We start from the raw sequence: 27,980 nt of genomic DNA, 5'->3' as shown, positions 1-27,980 counted from the left end.
GATCATCAGAACTCGGGAGCGTATGCTTTAATTAATAGTGATGTCCCTCTCTTGCAAGATTTTTTTTTTCTCCCTTCTGTTTATTTTTGCTTTTTTTCAGACTTTTTTTTTTTTCGAAAGCCATGAAGCACAACTGATTGCATCGGATCACCAAGAGCAAATTGCTTTTCCTCGGCAGAAGAGGCAGGGGGAGGTGGGGGTGATGGTGGGGGGATAGAGGGAGTTTGTCGTTTATCAGCGGCTCAAAACATTTGGGGCCCCTTCAGCTGGGTTTTGGAATGGTAGTAAAGAGATATTTAAGTCTAAAGCCCAAGCACACTCAAAGGTCACTTTTCAAACGGAGAGGAAATACTTGATATTACACAACCAGAAGTCTGAATGCGTTTGCAATATATATTTTATGCGGGTCTAGACTAAAAACGAAATAACAATGGCACTATAAAATTAAACATTTATGAGCCAAATAACCAGTTCAGCCAATTAAAATGGTTAGTCTGCCTGTCTAACATTTTTTCTCCATTAGAGATGATTAAACCTTAAAATTTGACTGTATGCCCTAAACAACCAATTTTCTTTCTACAAACTTTCTACAAATTGTTTTTGTGTTTGAAAATGTTAGCTAAACACACACAATTTTATTATTTTTTTTTTTTTTTAATTCAAAAACAAGACTCAAAGGCTACGTTCACACTGCAAGGCTTAGTGCTCAAATCTGATTTTTTGCATGGCTGTTCACATTGTTGTTATAAATGTGGCTAATATTAGATTTGCAGTGTGAACAGGTCATGATCCTAAACTGACCCGCATGCGCAAAAGTACAGTTACGGACAGCACAAAATGTATGAAGTACATTGTCAGATCATGCTTATAAGATTATTGCCCTTTTCACAGACAACCGTGGTGTATTTCATGAACTGTAAAGGATTGTTCTGCTACTACTAATGTCTTATGATTGAAAACACTGATCATTTGGGATTTATGACAACCGGTGCGCGTCTCTCTGAACACCGTTGGAGTGGGGGTTAATGAGCAGCCGCATACTGAACTGTGAGGCGGAGTTGGTTTATCTCTGTTTGCAGAGTTATTTCATTTTACTTTGATATAAACAACAGGCACATGCAGAAAGGAGGTTTGGGTGCTCGAGCACCTGGCCTTTTTTTTTTCTATCAGAAAGAAAGTTCCCCCTTAAAATGAAAGCGCAACACCCACGACTCTCATCAGCTTCGCGATCAACAAACACAATCTTACGGCAATTCGTAACTTTTTGATTTAGTGGCTTACTTGTTTAAATCTTACATTCTAACATTGTATGATCTGATCATGACCCAATGACGGTTGAGTTTAGGGGTGGGGTTGGGTGCCACGCCTCCTTGTTTAAATTGCGCAATTTCGTAAGACTGAACTAGTCTGAATTCGTACAAATTAACCACTAAACCCGTGCCCCAGTTTTGCCTTCAAAATCTTTTTCAAAATGAAAAACCAACTTTCTGTGGTTAAGTAATTGCCCTGTGTGCCATTCTACTGTGCTGCGCAGGAGTAGAGGATGTTTGCAGCACAGAATGATGACGCATGTCGCTTAAAGATTATGTAAAAGTCACATGAAAACCGACATAACCGTTCACAATGTGGTTGCATTGCAAAACATCAGATCTGTGTCTGATTTAATACTACATATGAATGTGGCACAAATCTGAAGTGGAAAAAATAAGATTCCATGCGGTTTGGGCTGTTCACAATGTCATTACCTGAGTCACATGTGGGCAAAAAATCAGATTTGGGCCACATTTGGCTGCAGTGTGAAAGTAGCCAAAGAAGAATCAGCTAGAAACATGTCTGAATGATTCAATGGGCGAGTTAACTTTTCTCCCTATAGACTACTATTCATACACACATGAATGCGTCAAACCTGAAATGCAAGCTTGCGCTAAAAGTTTCGCAGTTTTCTGTTGCAAAGTTCATGGTTAGTGAACTCTGACCAACAAAATCGCACCACATGACTGCATGAGACCAATCGAGGATCAAAACATGACCTCCCTGGACAGAAATAATCCCTAACACTTGCTTTTAATGTCTATAATCATCTAGTTTAATCCCACACCTTTTCGCAGAGCCATACTACAGAATTTCGCAAGTTTAAACTCTAGTTTGACCATAGCTTTAAAGGGTCACGAAACACCAAAACACATTTTTTGAGCTGTTGACAGTCGTATATGTGTCCCACACTGCTAAAAACACTATTAGGACACCTATATTTCACTAAAAAGTGTAAATTGGTTGTTTTTGCGTTATTTCAAGCAAATTCGTACTTCCGGTTTGAAATTAATTTTTGAAGCTGCGTCACGGTCATGACATAATAGCCTGTATTCCAGCATGCAGACTGGGCGTCTGTGCCAGAGTGAGTCTTATTACGTCTTACAGTGTGTTGCATTAATGCATGAGTAAGGCTTGGTTCAAACCAATCAGCGCGCTCTATTGTGCAACTTCATTAATATTCATTACTGTCAGAGTGTAGACGGCAAAGACGCCACTTTGTGTTGGCAAAACAAGCGTGAAGTGTTGCTTTTATAGTTTGCTGCAGTTAAGTTTCGTTTTCATTTTCTCTCTGTGAGAGCTCAGACTCACTTGTGGATTACAGTGTACGCGACGCTCGACAACAATAACTTACGTGTCTAAGGAGGATTATTGTTTACCTGAGAGCTGTTCTCATCTGCAAACGCTGAGATCCAGATTCGCTTGTAGTCTCCTCTAAATAAAGACGCGGCTCTAGTTGCTGGTGATTGTCCTGTCTCTACTAGGGTTGGGCATCTAAGCTATAATGCCGATCCGATACGCATCTCGATACAAAGAATACGATCCGATATATTAGCGATACATTTGTGACATATTGCGATGCAACACGATACGATTCACACCCATATCACGATACGATGCGATATTTCAGCACTAACTAATTAGATCAAGTTTATGAGATGATGTGAAAGAGGATGCTGTGCCATTGAATGAGTTTGATTATTTATAAACCAAGCAAAACCAAGACTTTTTTTTACAAACTGGCTTTTCTCTCAGAGCCAGAGTGTCAGTTTACAGTAGAGGGCCATTTTAGAACATATAGCACATATTATTTAAGTATTTTCAAGATAAACAGAATGTATAAGTGCAATATATATTAAAAAAATTTGTATATATTTGCACTCTTTCAACATAAATAAAATTAGCATTGCACAACAAGAATTGTGATTTAACTTTTCAACTATGAAAACAAGTTTTACAAAGATATATTTTGCCACTGATTATTCAAAACTTAAGGTTGTGAACTAGCAGTGTTATGCTGCTTTGAAACATCACTGTCACTGTAAACAACAGGCTAATAAAAATATAACAAACCAGCAATCTTCTTGCTGTGAGGTGGTCAAACTACCCACTGTGCCACCGTGACACCCAATTATTTTTATCATTATTATTATTAATATTATTATTATTATAATTAAATAAAAATTAACAGGAGGAGGTGTTTAAAACCTTCGTTCTCCGTGACACTAGGCTGAATATCTTTGCAGATGAACATGGCAATAGCATTCGTTATTGGCGTAGAGCGGGCAGAACTGTTGCGCATGGGAAAAAAAGACTTGCAATGCTTTTCTCACCACTTTTGGAGCTGGTTGAAGCAGTGCGAAAGCCGGGGATGCAGAAACACTGGAAGATGCTTTCACAACAACACCGTGGCGCCGCTTCAAGTGAGATATCAGATTAGTCATACTGCCCGCGTATTTTACAGATGCGCGGCACATTTTGCAAATTGCATCTGTCCTGTCATGTCGTCCATCCTTAAATCCGTAATGTTGCCATACTTTAGATTTAAAACTCAGTGGGGAATAAAATGTTTGTTTTGCTTCTCGCGCTTTCTGAGGGCGCTTCACTAGCTTCATCCGCACACCTGATACAGTTGTAGTGTAAGTGTACACATCCGCAAATCCGTTGCTAAGGCTTACTTTAAGTAGGTCGATTAAATTATGCGCCAAAAACAGGTTGACAACACTTGTTAATAAATAAAAAATACATTCTATATTAAAAATATAAGCTGTATCTCGGAAAAATCGATGCATCTCGCAAAAACCGATGCATCTCGATTTGCTTCCAAAATTTCATTCATCCTCTGCTGCTCAACCGATGCACTCGCATCGTGAACGCGCATAACCGCGTATCGATACATATCGGTTAATCTTCCCATCCCTAGTCTCTACAGATTTGGTAAGTGAGCGACCAGTGCTCTTTGTTTATTCAGTTCGTATTTTATTCGTATCAAACAAACTATTGCACCGAGTGTTGCTGGTGATTGTCCTGTCTCTACAGATTTGGTAAGTGAGCGACCAGTGCTCTTTGTTTATTCAGTTCGTATTTTATTAGTATCAAACAAACTATTGCATCGAGTGCAATAGTTAGCACTAACAGTTACAACCAAACTATAACCTCGTGTTGGATTTTGTGACCGGAATAACACACGCGGCTTTCTGACGCTACCTGCCGTGTGTATCTAAGTTTCCAGGAAATGCTGAGTTTTTTTTTCTCTCATTCGCCGTGCGGTATCAAACATTGCATGAAAAATACACGCTTAGAGCAGCGCCTCGAATCAAATATCACGTTTGTCGGGAGGGACATTAATGAATTCCCTGAATGAAAGAGCCAAACTGCAGTTAAAGTCCACCATTTAATAATTTGGCAAATAATTCGACTACAGATGTCCATGTAAACACAGTCACATTGTCCGCTGTGGGTGTGTGTTTTGACTCTGAAATTCAGCGCGCCCAAATAGACACTCCCATACCAAGCCTCTTTTCTTCCTCCGACACTCCCCCCTAAACAGAGCTGGACACGCCCACTTTTCTGACTTTTTCCAAAGTAAAGGTGTGAAAACACACTGCTGAAACGAGGGGGTTTCATGGCCCTTTAAGGCTAGCTTACACTGTGCAAATTTTTATAATACTGACTGATTGTAGCATGTCAGACTGCACGAACATGGCACCTATGTCACACTGTAACATCTCAGCTTTCATAAATTCAGACTGGACAACAATGAAAATGTGACAAACGTGGAAGAAAACGCTCCCAGACGTCGACGCCATCCACCCATGACACTTTCACTATCCTGAATTTTTTGCAATGACTCCTTACAGCAAACATAAACAACAGGTTTCAATCATTAAACTACGAAGAAAAAAAATTTTTGATATTTCCCCATGGTCATTTGAGTCGCCGCATGGATTGCGTCATCAAATTCAGAGCTCCTGTTGGTTCTTGGATTGACGATCATCGCAGTAGACATGGGCCGATATATGATTCTGACGGTATGATAACATTGGGTTGAACACAATATATTTTGTTTTGAGAAACAGTTTTAAAAATTGAAGCAGTAAACGTGTCAGGCTAAATCATTCAAATGGATTATTGACTTCTGCTGTCTTTATTATTTCCAAAAGCAGATCTTTTTACAATTTAAAATGACGTCTTTGGATATATTTTCTGCTGGTGACAAACAAAAAAATATATACATTCATACATATATCATAGGAACTGTATAGCAGAGAATTTTGATGGTTTTAAAATCTTCACTTTTCCAAACCACGGTATACTTTGAAAACGGTTATAGCCCCGTCTACATCGCAGCTGTTGTCACACTGCAGGAACCAGAACTGCATTGGAGGAAAAATCTGATTGCAAACAAACTAATGATCAAAGATCACATATTTTAGCCTAGGATTTCAGAAATCTGTTCAAAATTTGTCTCTAGGGCTTTAGTTAACTTTTTTGTCAGACTTGTTATTTTCACTGATAAAAATGGTTAAAAAAAACAAATTTGTTTAAAAGGAAGCATAATCTAACAACAGTGTTTTATAAAATACCAACAATCATACCCGATTCAATTTAATAACAAAAAAAATTGTTACATGATTTATTACATCTCCCCGTGTTCACATGGGTTTCCTCTGAGTGCTCTGGTTTCCCGCACAGCCCAAAAACATGCAGCATAGGGGAACCAGGTAAACAAAACTGGCCCCTGATAAATAAGGGACTAAGTCAAATGAAATAAAGGAGTTTATTCAGAATTAATTTGTTAATCATAACCTCTGACATTTCTCAGTTGTGACAAAGTCAGTTTGTAACACCTTTGCATGATTCACTAAAAATGCGTGCTTCAATCTGCTTATTAAAAACCTGATTCATTACATTTTCTCCTAGTTCATCAATGAAAAACTATTATTTTTTATGAGTCATTTGTTCATAAATTAAGACTCGGTGAATCTAGAATCAGTTAATAACATCTCTGAATGATTCACCAAACATAAATAATTGAATCTGCTAAATGAAAAATTATTCATTTCATTTTGGGTATGATTTATTAACAAAAAAAATGGTTTAAGAATAAGCAGTGAACAGTTCTGAAGACTCATTAGTGAATCGGTATGTTAGTGATTTTTATTTTTTTTTAAATCTCATAAGACTCACAAATTAGTCATGGCGGTTCCTGCACAAGATGATATCTGGATGAATGGCTCTTACAGTCTCAGTCTATGCCAGACATTTCTGCCTAAACACATCTGACACCGTAGTTGATACCTAACATGATATCTAATACAACATTCCATATTCTATTTAAATTTAATCTGTCTGATCATTTGAGTTCAAATCTCTCCTCACCTGTCTCACAAATTATACCCATCTGTGGTTCATGCGTACAAACATAATCTCGCCAACCCTGTGCATGATAAAAGCCAGGGGACGGGTCTGTGAATTCAATCACTCTGGATTTATTTAATAAGAGGTTTAATCTATAAAACATGCTCTCGCCGCAATTTCCACCCATTCATTTTCTGGACAAGGACAAGAATGAATTAAACTGTAAACTTTAATGTGCTTCTTACACTGCAATAGAATGTAAGGTAAAAAAGCACGACGGGCTGAATTACGGAAGGGGCAGGACAAGGACATAAAACACAATTACACCCCATGCTCCTGCCATGGCCGGTGATTAAAACAGGCCATAAAGACAAACATACATACAGTCTGAGTTAAAGAATGAAAGCACAGGGGCGATGCTTGCCATTTTTAGCAAGGCAAATGGAGAAACCAGCACAAATGGGCAACAACATTCCCAATTCTTTTTGTACCAAGTGAGCATGATGTGCATGCGAGCGCGATGTTGCACTACAAAACAGCATGGGAATCATTAGGAACTGATATAGACTATGGCATATTCAGGTCAAGAGCAAACATAAAGACTAGACTGCAAAAATACAAGTTTTATAATTAGACTCAAGCCTGTCAGACTCCTGGGCTACATTAGGCTTGCTCCTCATCCAGATATAGCCTGGATCCGTTCTAGTAGGACGAGTTCAGTAAGGCAATTGTGTGATTTCAATCTCATCTCTACGTCTGAACTCGCCTACTTTTCCGTCTTTACCATCTGGCCTCTGGAAGCCTGACAATGTCATTGATCATCTCGCTAGCACAGATGTTCAGACGTAGCAGCTACAAAGAAACTTCAAATGCACTTTAAGTGGGTTAGTTAGGGTATGATGGGAAGAGCAGGTCAAGTATTTCAGAGCAAGCATTGTAGGTGCATATCGGTGGTGTGCAGTGGTGCTGTGAAATAAGGTGGCAAAATAGTCCTCATCTAGGGTTTTTGTTTATTGTTTATAATGTTTGTTTGTTTGTTTGTTTGTTTGTTTGTATTCTGTGGTAAATTAATGTTCCAGTTAAGTAACATTTTCCAGATTAAACCATGTTTGAACTGAAAAAAATAAATAAATATTCAGTGTGTTGATGTACTTTAAGAGACTAAGCTGAAAAAGAAATTAAAATGATGACCTTCCAACTAAAAGTAATATTGAATAGGGGTGAGACCTTCTATTTGTGCATCATTTCCTCATAGCAAACTTATGGTAAAAGGGGGAAAATAAAAATGTCCGCTAGCTAAAAATAAATATTGTACACTTTGAATTTACACAGATGTTAAGACATCCTTTTTACACAGGTAATCCTGTTTTGTTTTTTTTATCTTAACTACACATACAGTAGAAAGGTGGTTATAGCCAGTGGGTGGGGCCGAGACCTGTGGGAACAGGATGGGGCCAGGGCTTGAGTGATAATGTGAAGCACCTGTGTCGGGCACCAGCCTCAACTCCCACGGAGGAGCCCTGGATAATAAAAGGAGGAGAGACAGCAATGGAAGTCGAGAGAGGACCTGGCTTGACCACTTTGTTTTATTTTTGCTTTCAGTTTGGCTGCAGACTTCGTGAGGCGCTGCTGTCTGTTGGTTTTATTTTTCAATAATAAATTATTTAAAAGTTTGTCGGTTCTACTAATTTCATTACAGTGGTAATACAGAAACATCCTTACTTGAAAAAATACTAAAAACTTTGTTAATTTCAGGGCAATTCGACACCAGTCATAACTTCCAAACTATCTGAAAGCTAACGGGAAAAGGGCTTATAATTGTGCTGTCCAACAATAGTATTGCATGTATTGATTATTGGAAATGAAGAACAAAGATGTTTACTGGAAGAAAGATTATTGGAGGACCCTGAAGATGTTTAATATTTCTTATACAGACTGCCACGCAACATGATATTACAGTTAGCACATGAACAGCAACCAGCATTATAGAGACCAATCATGTAGCATTTATAGTGCAAGTTTCTAATGCTTTTTGTTGTTTTTCGCCAGTTTTATCCATTTTGTTTAGGCTAACTCATTAGCAGCTTGCTATACAACTTGTTGGTTGCTTGGCAACAGACTTGAGAGTGAAAATGGATGACATCATTTAAAATTTCCTAACTAGAAAGATAGGATTTTGTAACATAGGATAAAAAACCCAAATTACGTTAAGATATATTTCTGTAAATACATATTTTCAAAAAATAGTAATCTAAGATAGGAAACTTTTTATGATATGCCCCCTGGTTTTGAAAAACATGTACAGAGGAAACGAACCAGACAACCTTTACAGTAAAATGTGGAGACACAGAGCCACACATACCTGACAATGGTACATGAAAATAATTATTCATTGGATTTATAATTTTTTCAAAAAGGTAAATGGTTGCAAACTATTTATATTGGCTGAATTAAAAAATAATATTAATAATTAAATATTGTTCAACTTAATTTGTTCATATACATTCAGCCCATATACAAAATTGTTTGCTACCATTTCCCAGCCCACACACAATGTCATGAGACGTAAATGTTCGAATTAGATTTAGGTCGTGATGTCAGGTGACCAAAATTCAATGCCTAGCCAGCGTCTAAGGCAGCGGTGCCCAAACTCGGTCCTGGAGGGCCGGTGTCCTGCAGATTTTAGCTCCAACTTGCCTCAACACACCTGCACAGATGTTTCTGAAAATCCTAGTAATAGGTTGATTAGCTAGCCCAGGTGTGTCTGATGGGGGTTGGAACTAAACTTTGCAAAACACCGGCCCTCCAGGACAAAACTTGGACACCCGTGGTCTAAGGACAATGTTGATGTCCAATAACAATGTCAAATGATGTTGATATTTGGTTGATTTTAGGTTGCGTTGAAGAGTGACCACAATCTAAGGTCACGCCAACTCTTAAACCAACGTTATATTGATGTCATATTTATTTGTCAGGTATGGCAACCAAAGTCCAATATCTGATAGACATCATAGTTGTAACCTCCACACTACATTAAGCTGTTACATCAATCCGATTTTTATTTGTAAACAAAATGGACGATGGGATACAACGTCAATCTGATGTCATCCTGTGCCTCATGGGTTATTTTAATTAAATGCTGTAAATCCAATGAGCCATTTTTTCAGTGTACTTTGTAAGTGTTTACATTGTTTTGGCCACATTTGGTTCTAAAAAAAGACATCACAACTTTTCATGTCCACTTTAAGTATATCAAGGTCTTTATTTTACAATACATAATTTATACCATGGATCCAATGTTTAAAGAGGCCCCATTTCGCTTTCCTCAAAGAAAATGGCCCAATTCTTATGTGCCAGCTGTGCTGACGGTGGGAAGCGGGACACCCTGGCAGCATCCAGATCTCTCCCAGCAGCACAGTCTGCTGAGCCCCGTCCCAGCTGACCATTCGTCAGCATTACGGAGGTGGCAGGTCTGCCAGGGTGGCCGTGGGAGGCCATCCAGCCCAGCGGCCGACTCATTTATCAGGATCGTAATAAAGACTAGAAGAGTAGAAGCTTAAGCAGCTTCTGCCGAACCACAGCTGAGCAGGAGGGTCAAGAGGTCAAGCTGACAATCACTCACCCCTCAATCCTTCTTCTCTAGCACTGCCTGAGCCGACACAGGGCGCTGATAAATTGCTGATTGAGTGATATTGCTTGATCCTAAAAGACAGGGTGCGAGCCTAATGACTTCTCAGAGCAGGATGAGTTGAATTGAGAGGAAGTGTGGCCGATTCTCACCCTGGTGCTTCAGGTAATGGAGTCAGGCTGTGGCACTCACCCTCCTCCAGGCCTGATTTCGGCTGGGTTGACTAGAATGGTGGTTAAGTCGACCCATCACTGACACTCTTATTCTCTTGGTCGAGACCTGGGAAGTCTGATCTTACAAACTGGCAGAGCACAGACAGGGCTATGTTACTTGCGCTGCTCAGAGAGCATTCTGCCCTACAGTCATACCTCAAATGTGGATTTTAAAGCTGCTGTGTTTGCTAAAATGCGGCTAAATATGAACTGCAGCTACCTTGAGGATTTCAGTTTAAACGCTTGATGAATGAGACGAGATTTGTAGGACTTAGCAAAAAATATAACTGAATTCGGGGGGCAAAGGTGGTTAGCACTGTCGCATCACAGCAAGAAGGTCGCTGGATTGGTTGGCATTTCTGTGTGGCGTTTGCATGTTCTCCCCGTGTTTGTGTAGGTTTCTTAGGGGTGCTCTGGTTTTCCCCACAGTCCAAAGACATGCAATGTAAGTGAATTGGTGAATTGGATTGGATTAACTAAATTGGTAGTGTATGAGTGTGTGTGTGTGTGTGTGTGTGTGTGTGTGTGTGTGTGTGTGTGTGTGTGTGTGTGCTTGTGTGTGTGTGTGTGTGTGTGTGTGTGTGTGTGTGTGTGTGTGTGTGTGTGTGTGTGTGTGTGTGTGTGTGAATGAGTGTGTGAGTGTGTATGCGTTTCCCCGTACTGTATTGTGTCTTGAAGGGGCATCCACTGCATAAAATATATGCTGGAATAGTTGGCGGTTCATTCCGCTGTGGCAACTCATGATAAACAGTTTTTAAAAAAAGTTTTTTTTTTCAAAATAAAAGTCTTTCTACTTCTATATTTCTCATTTAAATCAATGTTACTTTTTACTAGCTGAAATTTATCAGCAATAAATGTGAAAACCATTTATATGTCATTTGTATATTTGTAAGGATAGCAAAATGTTAGCAACACGTAGAAGGTGATGAGCATTTTGTTGAATAAAATGTGAAAATCACTTCAAACGGCCTAATGCTAACTAGCTTGTTTTTCTCACAACTGAAAACTGCAATTTTAGATACTTCAAGGAAATAACAAAAAAGCAAATAAGCTTTTGGTTTACATAACAGATTTGTGGCAACAATGATAGAGACAATGTTGCCTGAAATTCTTTATGTATAAATAAAATGGTTTTTAATTTTGTGACATAACCTTTAGAAGAATACATTTACTCTATGTGCGCCTTGAATGATTAATTGTAAACGAAAAGGTTTATCCTAAAAAAAGGTTTATATTAATGATTAATTATTAATTAAATTAAATACCAGACCAATAAAATATATATTTTTTGAAAGTAAAAATGCACTACAGCTACCTTTTTTGATGATGATGATGATGGTGATGAATAAAAAATTGTGTCGTTTTTATATTCACTCACTGGTCACTTTATTAGGTACACCTTTCTGGTACCTGGTTGGACCCCCCTTTTTCCTTCAAAACTGCCCTTATCCTTCGTGGCATAATCAGAGATTTTGGTCCATATTGACACAATAGCATCACACAGTTGCTGCATATTTGTCGTCTAAACATCCATGATGGGAATCACCCATTCCACCACCACCCAAAGGTGCTGTATTTGATTGAGTTCTGGTGAATGCGGAGGCCATTTGAGTACAGTGAGCTCATAGTCATGTTCAGTCTGAAATGATTTGCGCTTTATAACATGGCATGTTATCCTGCTGGAGGTAGCCATCAGAAGACGTTGCGTTGACAGAATCCTCAATTGGTTCTAATGGGCCCAAAGTGTGTCAAGGAAATATCCCCCACACCATTACATCTGATGCTTAGTTTGAACTGCAGCAGATCATCTTGACCATGTCTACATACCTAAATGCATTGAGCTGCTGCCATGTGATTGGCTGTTGGAAAGGTGTCCCCAATAAAGTGGCCAGTGAGTGTAAATTGTCAATTCTAAGATGCATGTTGAAGACAGGAATTTATTTTCACGCGCAAATTACTTAAGGTCCTTTTACGTAATCTTAACCACAGAATATGTTTTACTTTTAAATATTTGTCTTCCTTCACTCGTGTTCGCTTCTACTGGTTAATAGATTTCTGTCTAATAGTGTAAATGTGAGAAGTGATTCCACAGCAAAGACTCCACTAAAATCTTAATGTTGCACCACAGAAGCATCTGGTAAAGCTAGTAAAGATTCTCCCAACATCTATAAAGCAGCAGCTCAGCCATGACAATCTGTGCAATTGATTTACAGTACGTCCATTGTGCATGCAAATCAACATTCATTGAATTCATGTCCACTTATATTGCATTAAAACGTCTTTGCAAATGCACCATACAAATATGCTTAGGCACAGCTACAGCCTGTAACCAAGAAACTATTTTTCAATATATTATTTAGCTATTTTATCATTTGCTCACAATGCCATGAGTGAGCTGTGGGGGTGTCTTGTATGCCAGCGAAGCTCATTTAAAAAGCATTCATACTTACTAATGCACCATTGCATTGTTCAAAACATCCGTAACATGAGTCACATATTTTTTTTTTTACACATTAACATTAGTCTCTGACTGGATGCGTTTCCCACTAAATGTGTATTTACATCAGCGTCTATCACAGCAGGACATCGCAGACCTGAGCAAATTGACCCAGTGACCCTTCTGTGTTTCTTATATAGCCCATCATCCATTTGTGAGTGGTGGGCCTTTGCTTTTAGCCTGCCGTCTGTGCTCAGCGTGCAATGATGGAGCTGTGCATTAGTCAGAGTGCTTTTCAAGGTAAGAGCCATTCAGAGCGCAGACCTAAAGCCTCATCACACCGTCCTGAAGGTGACTGATCGCAAAACACTGACTCATACACCTCTACAAGCTAAGAGGGCAATGCTCCAATAGTCAATATATGATCAATACCGGACTAATTGTAATTAGTAAAGACAGACACGATGAGTCTGAAGAACTGGTAACACTTGGATTGACAAAACCCTAAATTGAGTAAATAGAGTCTAAAAGATTTTGATCTTGTCTACCTTTGGACACTTTTAGAGGTGGAAAAAGTCGTCTACCTGCATGTGGTCAAAATGCATTCAAACAGATGACCAGCTATTCTCTGCTGTGACATTCTTTTGCATTACGGGATGGAATTAGGGATGGATGATAAATCAGTATGTACTGTTGGTACACCTTCCTCGATAAATGTTAGTTTCACTTAAATTTGTTAAAGTGTAAACCGATATTAAAGGGATAGGGTGTACTCAACCTTTACTCGTTCCAAAACGTTGAGTTTCTTCACAAAAGAAATTAGTTTAAAAAAAGCTGAAATCTTGTAGCTGTAGCTATACATTCTATTGTTTATTTTAGGGCTTAACATTTTATCATTTGAGCATTGATATCGCAATGTGTGTTTCTGCAATAGTCACATTGCAGGATTCTATGATTTGAAAAAGGTTGAAAATATAGATATTATTAAATATTATTTCTTTAAACTATTTATACAACAATGACCATGTCGTTTTACATTTTATTGTTTAATTTCTGCACTTGAATACTGTTAGACTCACCAGAAAACCATAAAGCACTGTTTATTTATTAATTTTTGCTTGTAATTTAATATGATTTATGCAGATGCACCATATAGAAAAAGACCAACTGATCACAGTCGATCTAAACTAAGGTAATCTTTTCAAATAGAGCTGTTCAAATCATTCATTCATTTTCTTGTAGGCTTAGTCACTTTATTAATCCGGGGTTGCCACAGCGGAATGAACTTCTAACTTATCATGCAAGTTTTTACGCAGCGGATGCCCTTCCAGCCACAACCCATCTCTGGGAAACATCCTCACACACACATTCACACGTACACTCATACACTACTGACAATTTAGCCTACCCAATTCACCTGTACCGCATGTCTTTGGACTGTGGGGGAAACCGGAGCACCCGGAGGAAACCCACGCAAAGGCAGGGAGAACATGCAAACTCCACACAGAAACGCCAACTGAGCCGATAGGTTCAAACCAGCGACCCAGCAACCTTCTTGCTGTGAGGCAACAGCACTACCTACTGCGCCACTGCCTCGCGCCCCTGTTCAAATCAACTACTGAAATTATACTCATATTGCAATATATATTGTGGCAAAACAAAATACTGTAATGTCAGATGTTTCCAATATCATGCAGTGGAACCCTCGAAAGTCAAGGGTTAGGTTTTCAGCATTCTTCTGAATATCATTGTGTTGAACAGAAGAATAAACTCCTAGAGGTTTGGAAACAACTAACATTCAGTAAATAGTGAATAGGATTTCAATTTGGGATGAACTATCTCTTTAAATTTGATTGCAAACTGAATGTCACTGAATCATAAACAGCCAGAAAGGTGCTATATCTGAGGGACAAGATAATGTGTAAAAGTGTCAATAATAAGAGTCGCTCTTTTCAGTATATAGCTTACCATATACTCATTAAAACCTATAAGTATAATACTTATTTTGCAGTGGATTTTACTGATTTTTGTTAGATTCTTATAGGGGGTTCATTCCATTGTGGCAAACCCTGATAAATCTGGGGCTAAGCCAAAGGAATGCAAGTGAGTGAGTGAACTCTTACATTCAATTTTCTTTAACAGAGAAATGTCACTATCTTAATCAACCAGATATTCTATTTAATTACTAAAATTAATATTAACTTGGACTTCATTTTAAAATTGAGCCCAAAAAATGTAAAAAGCCTACAAATGTTCAAATGTAAAATGTTCTCTGTAGACACGCATACATCATTCAGCATAGTTTTGTGACTATCAGAGCTACTTTCCATAATGTTTTCAACTGTTTTCTTGCATTGAAACTGTAAATAGTGTAGGCTTAATTCCCAATATTGACTCAAATGAAAAATGAAAAAAGCTCCACAATATATGTGTCTACACACCAAAAGAAATCAGGAAAGTGCTCAAAAGTGGACAAAAGTGAGAGGATAAAACAACAGTTTTAATCGAAACGAGTCCGAAATGAGTACACGTCTTTATCCCAGGTGTGCGCAGAGCTTGAAACAAGAGACGGGATGAAAAAGCTGATTCATTCAATCAGCAGTTTAAATGCTGCCACCTCAAACTACGCCAAACATCACATTCGCAAATGAAATATTCTTTCCAAATGATGAGGGGCTTGTCAGATGATTGCTTCAAAAGTGTCTCCGGCATCAACTGACAGGTGAGGAAAAGTGTTCAAGTACTCTTGAATTGGAGCAACATCAAGCAGAAAAAATTATGTATATTTAAAACATAAAATAAGATCTACATGTAATCAAATGTCTGTTCTTTTCTGCATTTGACACTAGTTGTTTTCTTAAACACAGGATATAGAGTGCCTTACATCTCTCTAAAGTATAGTGCATGGAGCAGCTCTTGTCAAATAACACAGGATTATCCCTTGTATTGCTCACAGAGCTTTTACAGTAAGACAAAAAAAAAAAAGAGTTAAGGGAATTGTCAGACAAAAGCTAAAAACAACACAGAGATCACGGAGTGGTACAGCAGCTTTCCTGAGTGAAAATGAGGTGAAACAAGGACTGCGCCTGAAAATGACGGAAGAATTTTTATGTAGGCTACAGTTTATAGCAACTACATGGCTAGAAAAAATTTACTATTAAACATGTATAGAATTAATTGTAATCAATGTTTTAAAGATGAAAATACACTATGTAGGACCTTGCAATGATATAAACAAAACTGATGTCAAACATTACACACCAGGGTCAAATAGCATAAAGGGTAAGCATAAAATATTACTGCAGGAGTGTTATAATTTCAAGACATGTATAAAATGAAGTGCAAAATATTTTTAGGATAAAGCAAAATGCATTCACTGTAAAAAAAAAAAAGATGATCAATTACTTCTGACAGCATATGTTTTAGGTCGTTGTAACTTATTAAACTAGGTTTATCATGTTCTAACTTAATTTTCTAAGTTATGAGAGCTGTTTAAAGTTAGCTTAATATAATATAAGTTTAAATGGACACATATGGTTAATTTGATTCAGCTTAAAATTTTAAGGCAACCAGGATTTTGTTGCTGCGGTATCCAGTGTATGAATTGTAATCAGTGATTGAAACATGAACAGGCACTACAGTATGTCAGTACCTGTACTGATAAAATCATCTTTAAGATTAGTTATTATAAACTACATATTTTAACAGAATGTAGTCATTCATTTGTTAATATATGAAATTGTTCATGTTAGTATTAACTGCATTAATGTATTAGAAAATGTAGAAACTAATATTAACTAAAATTATTAACTGCTGTATATGTATTTTTTTAGGCTAGTTGATGCTGAGCAATATAGCAAATTGTTTTGAGTGATACAAGAATTACAGTTCCTCAGACAAATACATTAAACATACTGTAAACTTCACTAAAGATGTCACTTTTTCTGTTGAAGGTGTAGTGTAAAGACACTATTAGGATAAAACTGGCCTTAAGTTTTTACAAAAGTATATCAAACTCATTTTGAAAGCTTCATATTTAAAATAATGAGTTTTGATATAGTTTTTATCTTTACACAGCACAATTTCAACCCTCCCACAAATTAAAAAAAATGTAATTTGATATATTTAAAGAAGCCTACTTCAGCTTGTATTGATTTCCTTTTATGTGAAATGCCATTTACAGTGACTTGCTAAAAGCCACTAATAATTATTTGCTGCAGATTAAATCATTATGATCACCGAAAGTGCATTTCACATTTAAATCAGAATATAAAAATTACGTTTATTTATCTCAACACACCGTGATCCCTCAAATTCAAAACCTGTTGAACCTCAAAAGTTTTCACTTAGTTATATACGATCATCTTCAAATTACTAATCTGATAAATCAGCAGCAAAACATGCTGGATGTGTATTCCTACTAACTATATCACATGCAGTAAACTGAACTACGAAAAAATAAGGGGGAAATGAAAACAACAGACCGAAAGCCAGAGCACCGGCTCGTACAAAAATAATACAGTGCTATAAATAAATATGAAATCAGAGCGTGGAACAAAAAGGATCTAGACTGTCAGGCGCAGCGCTGTCCATCCTGTGCGTGCTTTATCACAATTACACCGATGACTTTGTGACTTACGAGTCCATCTGTTGTGCAATGCGTGATGACAGAACACATTTACACTCGCGTGCACAACAAAGTGCCAGTGAGCCGTCTTAAATCACGCAAATCTCAAAGCGGAGTTTTTCATTATTATTATTCTCTCCGCCAACAAATGTACAATACAGTGAGAAATGGGTCTCGCGCTCACATCATCTGCCCGTCGGGCTCCGTGGAGATGCGCGTTCCCTCTTTCGCTAATCGCGTGGACAAGTAATTTTAGTGTTTAAAATGTAAAAACACAAATCCTTACCTTGCCCTCGTGCCATCCCAATACCAGCAAATACGACCAGGATCAGAACGACCATGCTTGGTTTGTAATTTCTAGTCGAGTTCATGCTCACGGCAGTGGGATCCTTTCACAGAAAATATGTCCTTGCATTAAAACACTTTCCGAATAATTAAAGAGGAGCAAGACGCAGGAGTTCCGCGAGGAGAAGAGGTCGCCACGCGAAACGGGCAGCTCTGATCAGATTTGTAATTGTGGACGGAGGAGAAGCCAGAGAATGTTCAATTTCTGTCAGCACCTCTCAGACTGAGTCGAGCCGTTTCAGCACCGCGGACAGCTCCTAGCGTCAGCAACTGGAACAACTTCAGGCTTCGCGCAAAGTTTGTACCGTACATAATCTAATAGTGCCCTCGATTAAATGCCTCTCGAGTGCTAGCGTTTGTATTTCATTTCAACTGCTGACTGAGGCGGGAAGAGGGGAGAGGTCGACTCAGCTGTACAAGATTTAAGTGCTCCGGTTAGCCCTAAATCGCGTGACCTTTTTTTCTCAACTTAGTCTAAAGATTTCAAAAATGTATTTCAGAAAATAATAACTGAGATGAAATAAAGTACATATTTTCTGCTTTTTCGGGACTTTTAAATGTCTGTTTTAACTGTAATTTTTTTGTTATAAATTAAATATCAAAAGAATAAAAAAGAGGCTATATTTTTTTTCACACTTATTTTATTGTGAGTACACTCAAAAAATTCCACCCTCTACATAATTCCTTCATACTCAGACCAGCCTGTCTGGCACCAACAACCATGCCACATTCAAAGTCACTTAAATCACCTTTCTTCCCCATTCTGATGCCTTGGCTTGAACTGCAGCAGATCGTCTTTACCACATCTACATGTCTAAATGCATTGAGTTGCTGCCATGTGATTGACTAATTAGAAATTTGCATTAATGAGCAGTTAGACAGGCATACCTAATAAAGTGGCCGGTGAGTATGTGCATAATTATAAAAATGTAGTTAAATCAGCTTTAGGTTTCAAAGGGTTTGCTCACTTTTTCCCATTTAAAGGCAACAGGTTTACTCACTTTAAGTAAATAATTTTACAGTGAACCAATAAAAATATGTAAACAACATTCAATAACAACAAAAAAACAGATGCTCATATTATATTCAAGAATTCAGACTTATTTTTCATGAAAAGCTGGTCTGTTCATGACAAATGGAATGATTTCAATAAAACATCTCATTTATAAAAATATATACATAAATTGGCCTTGAGAATATGTTTGAAAACTTTTAAAAAATGACAACTATTCAAGATGTAAGGAAAGTATTTTAGCACTTTATACCTGATGTTTACACAGCTTGTTATACCTGTCTCTAAACAATAATTTTCCAATTAAAGAAATAATACAGCTATTTACAACACAGCCAAGGTTGTTTTTTGTTTTTTTTTTCTGCATTCGTTCCCCACAGGAATGGGTCATTCTGGTGAATAAAAACATCTAATTATAAGCAAACTGCCTCAGTTTATAGCTTTAATTTAAAGGAATCTGGAGAGAACAAAACAATCTGAAAACATTCCTTTTCTAAAAATTACCCATACAATGACCTGCTCATCAGTTACCAGTATTTGCACTCCACAAAGAACTAAATGGTGAGGAAAAGAGCAACACTCATGAAATATACATGAGGTGAGACAGAGGACTTTGTGCCAATAATATAGAAATGTTAAGTGATGCCGCAGAGCGAAGAGTTATGAATATGAACGTTAACCACCAAATGTTAATGCAGTCCTCATCTGCCGGCCATTATTGGAATTATAGGAAGCCATCATCACCTTTTCATTCCACCATATTTCCCTCAGAGCCCCGCTCATGTTGATGTGGAAATGTTCTCTGGCTGTCTGTGCAATAATTACTATTCCAATCTCAACGGCGAGACTGAAACTGGTAATTATAATTGCACACTGCAGAAATAAGAATGCGGAATTTACAACCTGTTTAGACAAACTTAACAAGGAGAAAATGATTGATTTCTTGATTGGAGCGGAGCAGCTTTAACCAGCTGCACTATCTTTTGTCTGTTTGAATGCATATGTTTCTCCAAAAAAAATAAATAAATAAAAAATTGGGGCTATTCCCTGAAGCTAGACTGGGACGGAGTTCACTGAAGCATTAAGGTTGCCTGTGCCTACAAGCCAGTGTCCTGAGGTTAAATCATCTCTGCATGTCAGTGCTTTAAGGGATATTTTAAAAAAAGGAAAATGCTATCATTATTTAACACATGAAATCAAAACCATACTGACCATATTTCAGACCTAGTATTTCACGATTTTTTGTGATTTTTTTGTGCTAAAAAAAATTGGTGGTTATTCCCAGAAATTTGCGGACAATTTTGCGATAAAAAATATATATAAATATAAAAATGATATATACCTACATACATACATACATACATATATATATATATATATATATATATATATATATATATATATATATATATATATATATATATATATATATATATATATACTGTATATATATACTGTATGTATATACTGTATGTATATAAATATATATATATATATATATATATATATATATATATATATATATATATATATATATATACACACACACACACAAATAAATATATGTACATATATACACACACACCGACACACACCGACACACACACACACACACACACACACACACACACACACACACACACACACACACACACACACACACACACACACACACACACAGTTAAAGTCAGAATTAAAACTAAATAGTTTTTGACCTTGGATGAATGTATCGTAAGAAACTTTAAATTGGGTGGAGGGTGGGGTGGGGGGTAGTATATTCTCTACAAAAATGTTGTAATTATTTCTTTATTAGTATTCAGGGATGGCATTCACTGTGCAATAAAATAACACACACATACACACGCACACAAAACACTATACTACATTCCCTGCTCCACACTTGTGCAGATCAAACATGTTGCATCTTGAAACAAAAATTTTAATTTCAGCCTCCTGGCTTTTGTTTATTTCATTAAAAGTGTGTTATTTCTTTGTGTGGTAATGTTATGTGTGCATTCTCAAATAACTAACACAACTATAAATATGTTTTAGATTATGCCAATGTTACTTCTCAAATGTATACAAACAGTGCAATATCTGAAAAATCCAAAGATCTTTATGCTTTCAAAATCCTTCTTTCGATAAAAGCATTACTTGACATTTGTTGAAGTAATCACTATGTTCTTGTTTAAGACATAATGAGCTATAATAAAGAGCACCTGTTTGCGATAATATAGCTTGCAAATTAGTTTGCATTAATAAAGCTGCATGCGGCAGTAATAGGTTGCACAGATGTAATTCAGCTTTCTGTTATATTATTCATTTTATTATTCTTTTGTTACCTTCTTTTGTTATTCTACACCACATTTTTACATCTTTACAACTGAAGCTATTTTTAAGGTTTATTTTATTACTCAGACTTAACCCTGGAATAGCTGCAATACTTCCTAAAAGAAGACATTTGTGTTTAGTTTTGGAACAATTCTGTATTTGAATGTAGGCATGGGGCGTTAAACGGTTTAAGGTTTACTGTGGGTTGGAAAAGTCGAGGTTTTAAAACCGCTACAAATTTCTGTTATATTGTTCCTTAGATATACGTGAGGGTTTTTCTATGTGTTTTTATGTGTTGTAAAAAATGTGTGGTATAGAAATAAAAAGAGAGCACAGAATCAACAACTTATTTGAAATATTTTGGCCTGACATGTTTGCTGTTCCAAAAATATTATAAAAGTTTTCTAAAATAAAATATATTGTGCTCAATAGCGGAAAATTTTTAGTTTTTTTTATCTAGACATTTAAAAAGAAATTATTTTAGAGCAGTAATGTCAATACCTTGAAACCGTAAAACCGTGATATTTTTATCCAAGATTAGCATACCGTCAGAAATGTATACCAGCCCATCTCTATTTGAATGACAAATCAATTAAGTCAATGATTATTTTAAGTGACTTGTTTAGTTTCTAAATTAATATGTCATTTTAAACAAATCATTTGAACTCTTCAGTAAATCTCTCATTACCACAGGGACTTGCTGCTACCAACTAGCAGTGTTGGGTACGTTCCTTTAAAAGAGTAACTAGTTATAGTTAATAGTTACCTCTCACAATTAGTAACTGAGTTAGTAACTGAGTTGTATAATAATAAAAGTAACTTATTACCAGGCAAAGTATCTAATGCGCTACTTAAAATTTATTTTTTAGTCATTTGACAAATTATATATATATATATATATATATATATATATATATATATATATATATATATATATATATATATATATATATATATATATATTTATTTATATATATATATATATATATATATATATATATATATATATATATATATATATATATATATATATATATTATATATATATATATATATATATATATATATATATATATATATATATATATATATATATATATATATATATATATATATTTATATGTTTATAATTTGTCAAATGACTAAAAAATAAATATACAACTTTGTACACTAAGCTACTCTATTTTAATGTCGTTGTGGGACAATGTGTAAGACAACCATCGAATACAATATATCATTATTCATTATAAATATTATCATTACTATAGTAGCACGATATATTGATTAGAACTTTAAGGAAAAAGTAATGCTTTTATTTCCAGTTTGCAAAAGCTACTTTTGAACTTGTTGGATTTGCGATTGTTCTGACTCCTGGTTGTTGGTGTGTGCAACTCACTGGGCGTGTGCTTGTGTGTGAACACCCGCACTACTGTCCCTCTGACTGGTAAACGATGAAAATGTACTCCATCTAAGCCAATCATCACATTCTCGTTTACACAAACACACTAATCATCATCGCATCATCCCCTTCACGTGCAAATGCATCATGCAGCGCCTGCAGTTAAACTCACAGCGGTTTATGACACTTTTATAAATCTTTTTTCCTCAATTAACAGCAAGAACAAACATAGGTTATGCTTGTCAATCAGACAACACTTCTAATTATATTCAATAGAATTTGAAATGTTAAATGGGACAAATCTTTACTCAATTTTGAAAGTAAAACATACTCTAATAGGTAGTGTAGTCTACACAACATTAAGCACAGTGTGTAAGTAGGTAGGCTAATTTAATCCTTTATTTAATTTTAATTTATTTAATCCAATATTTGGCCGAGTTTTTGACAGCTTTTGGGCTGGAACACTGCAACACTGCCCAGAGAAAAAGAGGTCCTATTGTTGAGAAACTTACAGTATAAAACTTCAAACTTCAGTATTCACAATTATAGTAACGCGTATTTTATTGTCATTAACGGAAATTGGTGTTGTAACAAGGGAAACAGTAACTTATTTAATTACTCATTACTGAATAAAGTATCTGAATAAAAGCATTGCCTACAAGTGGTTTTAGCCTAGTTTTTATTTCTCTATGACAGGCAAAGAAGGGTACAGTACTGTACCAGCACAGAAAAATGATCACTATTGAAAAAATATTTCAAGCATTATTGAGAGATCTTATTTTGTCAATATCACACATCCCTGGCTCTAAATCAAAATTACAAATCTTAAAAAACTACTACAGGCACTTGCCTTAACCTTTTACATTACAACTGTATTTATTTTTCTCCTTTCTTCATTCAAACCAGCCTAAAAGACATTTTTTTAAAAGTTTTATAAGAATCACAATATTTTACCATGCACATATAAAAGGATCTAAATAATTCTGTTAGAAGTGCAAGATAAATTGGAGCAGTGTCTTTTGCATCTTCTATTGGCATAAAATATTTATCAGTGTAGTATTACATTTATATGATTTGCTATGGTGAGATCTTGAGGCATGTGCTGAAATATTAAACCCACCTGCTGAATAAGCATATAAGAATCACATAATGGAAAGTATTTAAAAGCTAAGCCTTTTAATTGATGTTTTGCCTCCTGCTATAAATCGCAATCCACAACATTTTGCGTTTATCTAAATTAACACAAAAGTCAAACACACCCACACTAATCTCCACTTTGGACAATAACGCATGCAAATTAAATATTAAGGTCATCAAAGGGAAGCAATTCTGGGCTGTCGTAAGCAGCTGAAAGACAAGAAAAAAGGTCAGGCTTTATGGGCTCTGAACGGCTTCAGGAAAGCATTAAAGCGGTCTGGTGGTTTATTTTTAGTTGTAACTGCTGAATGGAGTTTTACGTCCATGCTTGTGGCAGTGAGCTTTATCAGGATGGAAAGTTGCTCATCAAGTGCTACATCAAGTGGGCAGCCTGTGACTTATTTAGCATAAGTGTAAGACATAAGTTTAAACTGCTTAGAAGTAATCGTCTTCACCTCCTTTCATTCCATGAGGCTAAGGGTAAGAAACATCTCAACGCTGACCAACCATATATCAGATTAATACTGACAGTACACAACTGTATTCTTAAAGGAGAACAATTCAGCTACGACTACAAATTGTTTGACAAGCATGATTACAGTGAACATTCAGAAAAGCATTTGACAAGTAGGTTCGAAATGACTTCTTTTTATTCTCAGAGTATTGTTCTATACAGTATGACGAGCATTAATGTCACAACGAACTATGAGGCGGATGAAAATCAATTCAAATGTGTGCTGATATCACTAAAGATGACAAACAAATCACAATACTGGAGCAGAAATTTCTATTAATTCATCTCAGAGGGGAATTGACTGTTTTTAGAAAAAGTTATGAAGTATTTTTTTGTTCACCTTACCTCGTAATATATATATATATATTGTATACACTACTGTATGCAGTATTGGGTATAACTTCACCAGATGAAATGAATGAGTCTAATTGGAAAGAATTCTCAATTTTGATGCACTGAAATAATTTTATTTATATAAATATAATAAACCAATTACAAACATTTATAAATACAGTAAAGCAATGATACTGTACAATTAGAATGCACAGTGCTCTATGATTTTCTAAATGCCTAGAAATCAGATTTCTAAAGACAAATTTAATAATCAAAGGTAAAATAACACTGTATAGTTTACATCATATATTTACTGTATATAAGTACAATTAATCTTTCCTACAGTTAGAAAAGTTATTTCTTATGCCTGGATACACATGGCAGTGACAAATCATGAGTGTTTTAAAATATGCGTAGTTCCTGCTCAATATTAATACCAGTTTAACATTGCAGATTCTGCGATGTGACTACTGCAATTGTGTATATTGCAATATCGATATATATTGTGCAGGCCTACTACTGTCCTGTCAAAAATGAAAGGTAGAAAACCACTAAATATAAATGTATATAAAATATACATACTAAAGGGTTACTTAACCCAAATACGAAAATTACCTTATGATTTACTCACCCTCAAGACAAAGGTGCACACTGTAAGACTTTCTGACTTTCTGAAGTCCATTGATGTGTTCCTCACATGGGTCTAGAGCATGCATAAAAGTCTGTAGAAAATTGATGCATTTCTGTAATAAAAATATCCATATTTAAAAACTTGTTACCAATTTTCTGTTACTTTTTTAACTGTGTTTACAACAGACTTTCCTGCTGGTACAACAGCAAATGAAAACCACCATTATTCTAACCTTATTTTGCAGCTGTACTCTAATTTTTATAAGTTATAAAATTTGACTTAGGCTATTCAAGTGGTTGTACTTTGCTGTTTTATTCAGTAGTAAACCAAGAGAAGTGAGTTATAGAATCAGCCATTTATACAATTTGCTAAAAAGCATGTATATATCCAAAAATGGAACAAGTGAAGTGTCTGTAAGTCGACTGAAGCATACACTAAATTGCTCACAATCAATTCATTTCTTCAAGAGGACTGATTCATCCAGTAAAAAAGCGAGGGCATTTATGAGTAAGTCATTAATTCATTCATTCAGTAGTTTGGTTTCAAATGTGCTCAGTGAATCATTGTTTTAATTGGCTGTAATTTTAAGACATTAATAATGAATTCAAACTGTTTTTATTCAGGTAATTTTTAAAAATATTTTTAAAATTTAAACTAAATGCAATCTTCTTCTTCTTTACTTTTTGATTAACCATCTCTATTTTTAATTTTGAAAGTTATAAAAAAGGAGTTAATAAACGATTCTCAATTTCTTCAGAACCGTAGATGCCTAATGTGTGTACAGTATGTGCAATTTAGCTGAGTCACTTGTTTAATTGTTCAAAACAATATATCTTCCTTTTAAAAGAGTTTCCTTGCTTTTCAAGATTACAGCTAAACAAATTGGAGAGTTCAGGGTTTAAACGAGTTTAATAAAAGTCTTTTCTACGCCGCTGAGCCAACCCTGATAGGATGTGGGCCTCATTTCCTGCCTGCTCATCGCCTGCCAATCACTCTGTCATTCAAGGGCAAGGTCTGAAAACAGCTTATACACCTCCCACAGTCTGCAAAGGAGACCAGCCGATGCCAAAGCAATGAGAGATACTTGACAGCTCCCTTTTCCCGAACTGTAAATGTCTAAAAATCTCAGATTAAGAAGAAAAAAAAATCTAATAATGTAAATCAGTTTATTAAGAGTACAATTTGAGAACTACTCTGACACAGATCTGTAAATCTTGTTTCATTCCTGTTCAACAACGCTTGTTTCGACATGCTGCAAAAACAAAACCCCATCATCTTTTTATCAGCCAGGCAGAGAAAGGCAATAATATACTTTCTACTTCACCCATAATGAAATCTGTGTTTCTGATCTCGCCTCAATAATTGAGAACAGAATCTCGAACTGTCAATGCACCGCAGTTCTATACAATTCCAGCAACATTACAGAGCCTCGTTCACTGAAACAATCAACTCTCATCAAGCCTGACCATCAGATCTTTCTGCTAAAAGTCGACTGAGAGCTATTTAAATTATTTAAAATGTGCCTTCAAACTGTTTAAGTTTATTCAATGTAAAAAAGCAGAGATTTCTCTGCTCAGTTTTTTTGTAGGACATACTGCCCGTACCACAAACTGAGCTTGTTCATGATGAGGTAATTCATCCAGCACAAGCCATCTGGCAAAGCCACAAAACCAAATACAAACAACAACCCTGCAATTCAAGAGCCTGTATTGTGCATTATAATACACAGTGTGATTCTTTGAATATTTGTTTTTCTTCTTTATGCCATGAGAAAATGGCCTCTCTCATTGTTTATGACACAAGCCTGAGTGCATCTGCATTCTGTAAACTGCATTTATTGTCTTGAGGATCTCAAGGCTGATGGAATGACTCGCATCCAAAACATATGGAAATAACACCTGCAATATGTATACTGCAGAAATGAAATGCCTCATTTTATTTCCAGGCTTCTTTCGGAAGAGAAAAACACTAAAAATAAATTTAAAATAAGCAGTACTTGGGTAGTTTATCCCAAAATAAGAATTTGCTGTTAAATTTACTCATTCGGAGAAGCAGGAGTCTTTTTTTCTTAAGCAGAATGTTAAAAATATTTTTCCTTAAATAGTGGTCCTTGATGATTCATAAAATCAAAGTCAATGGCTAACACAAGAGGTATAATGAATATAAATATATACACTCAAATTTATTAACATTTAGTAAATAAGCAATACATTATGAATCCCCTTCCAAAATCTTTTTTGTCCTTTCTGGAATAAATATGGATGTTTTTAGATGTAATGAGTCAGAATCTGCTACAGTATAAAATAATTCAGTAATCATGTGACTCATAATATCCATTGACACAGAGAAGCAACTTTGGATACAATTTTTTCCCCCAAGAATCTTACAGTTTTATTTGTTAACCACTAGAGAGCCAAAAGCTACATTCTTTGAAAATCAGGAACTACTGAGTAATATGTACATTAACAAGGTTTCACAAGAAAACAACTATTTTATATTTTGGCCGAATAGTGGCTAATGTTTCTGAATTTAAACTCATATGGAATTGTTAAGACTTAGAAGAGTATAATTAGCCTTAATCCACAGCCTGGTCAAATAGTTTGCAACAATGTAGTGAAAGCAAGCTTCTGGTCCCCTTAATGACACACGCGAGTTGTAGATTGAAGCTAATAACATTGTAAATAATGTTCAGTTTCTTTCAC

The 27,980-nt window shown here is 35.9% G+C and overlaps 1 protein-coding gene across 8 annotated transcripts in view; it reads right to left on the bottom strand.

The window, feature by feature from the left end:
- sez6b (seizure related 6 homolog b) overlaps positions 1–27,980 on the bottom strand; it is a 369,655-nt gene that overhangs the window by 318,398 nt on the left and 23,277 nt on the right. For 5 of the 8 annotated variants that reach the window (XR_015509446.1, XM_087284199.1, XM_087284197.1 and 2 more), the window contains exon 1: positions 17,863–18,146. The exons of the other annotated variants lie outside the window; for them this stretch is intronic. Coding sequence is in view for 4 of the 5 variants with exons in the window: in XM_087284199.1 (XP_087140325.1) it covers positions 17,863–17,947 (85 nt within the window). In the remaining variant the exon portion in view is untranslated. Of the gene's footprint in view, positions 1–17,862; positions 18,147–27,980 lie in introns of those variants that run through there. 8 annotated transcript variants of the gene reach the window in all.

Source organism: Danio rerio, chromosome 15 (assembly GCF_052040795.2).
Source record: "Danio rerio strain M-AB ecotype USA chromosome 15, GRCz13ab, whole genome shotgun sequence".
Taxonomy (NCBI): Eukaryota; Metazoa; Chordata; class Actinopteri; order Cypriniformes; family Danionidae; genus Danio; species Danio rerio.
This window is presented reverse-complemented; position numbering and strand designations above follow the sequence as displayed.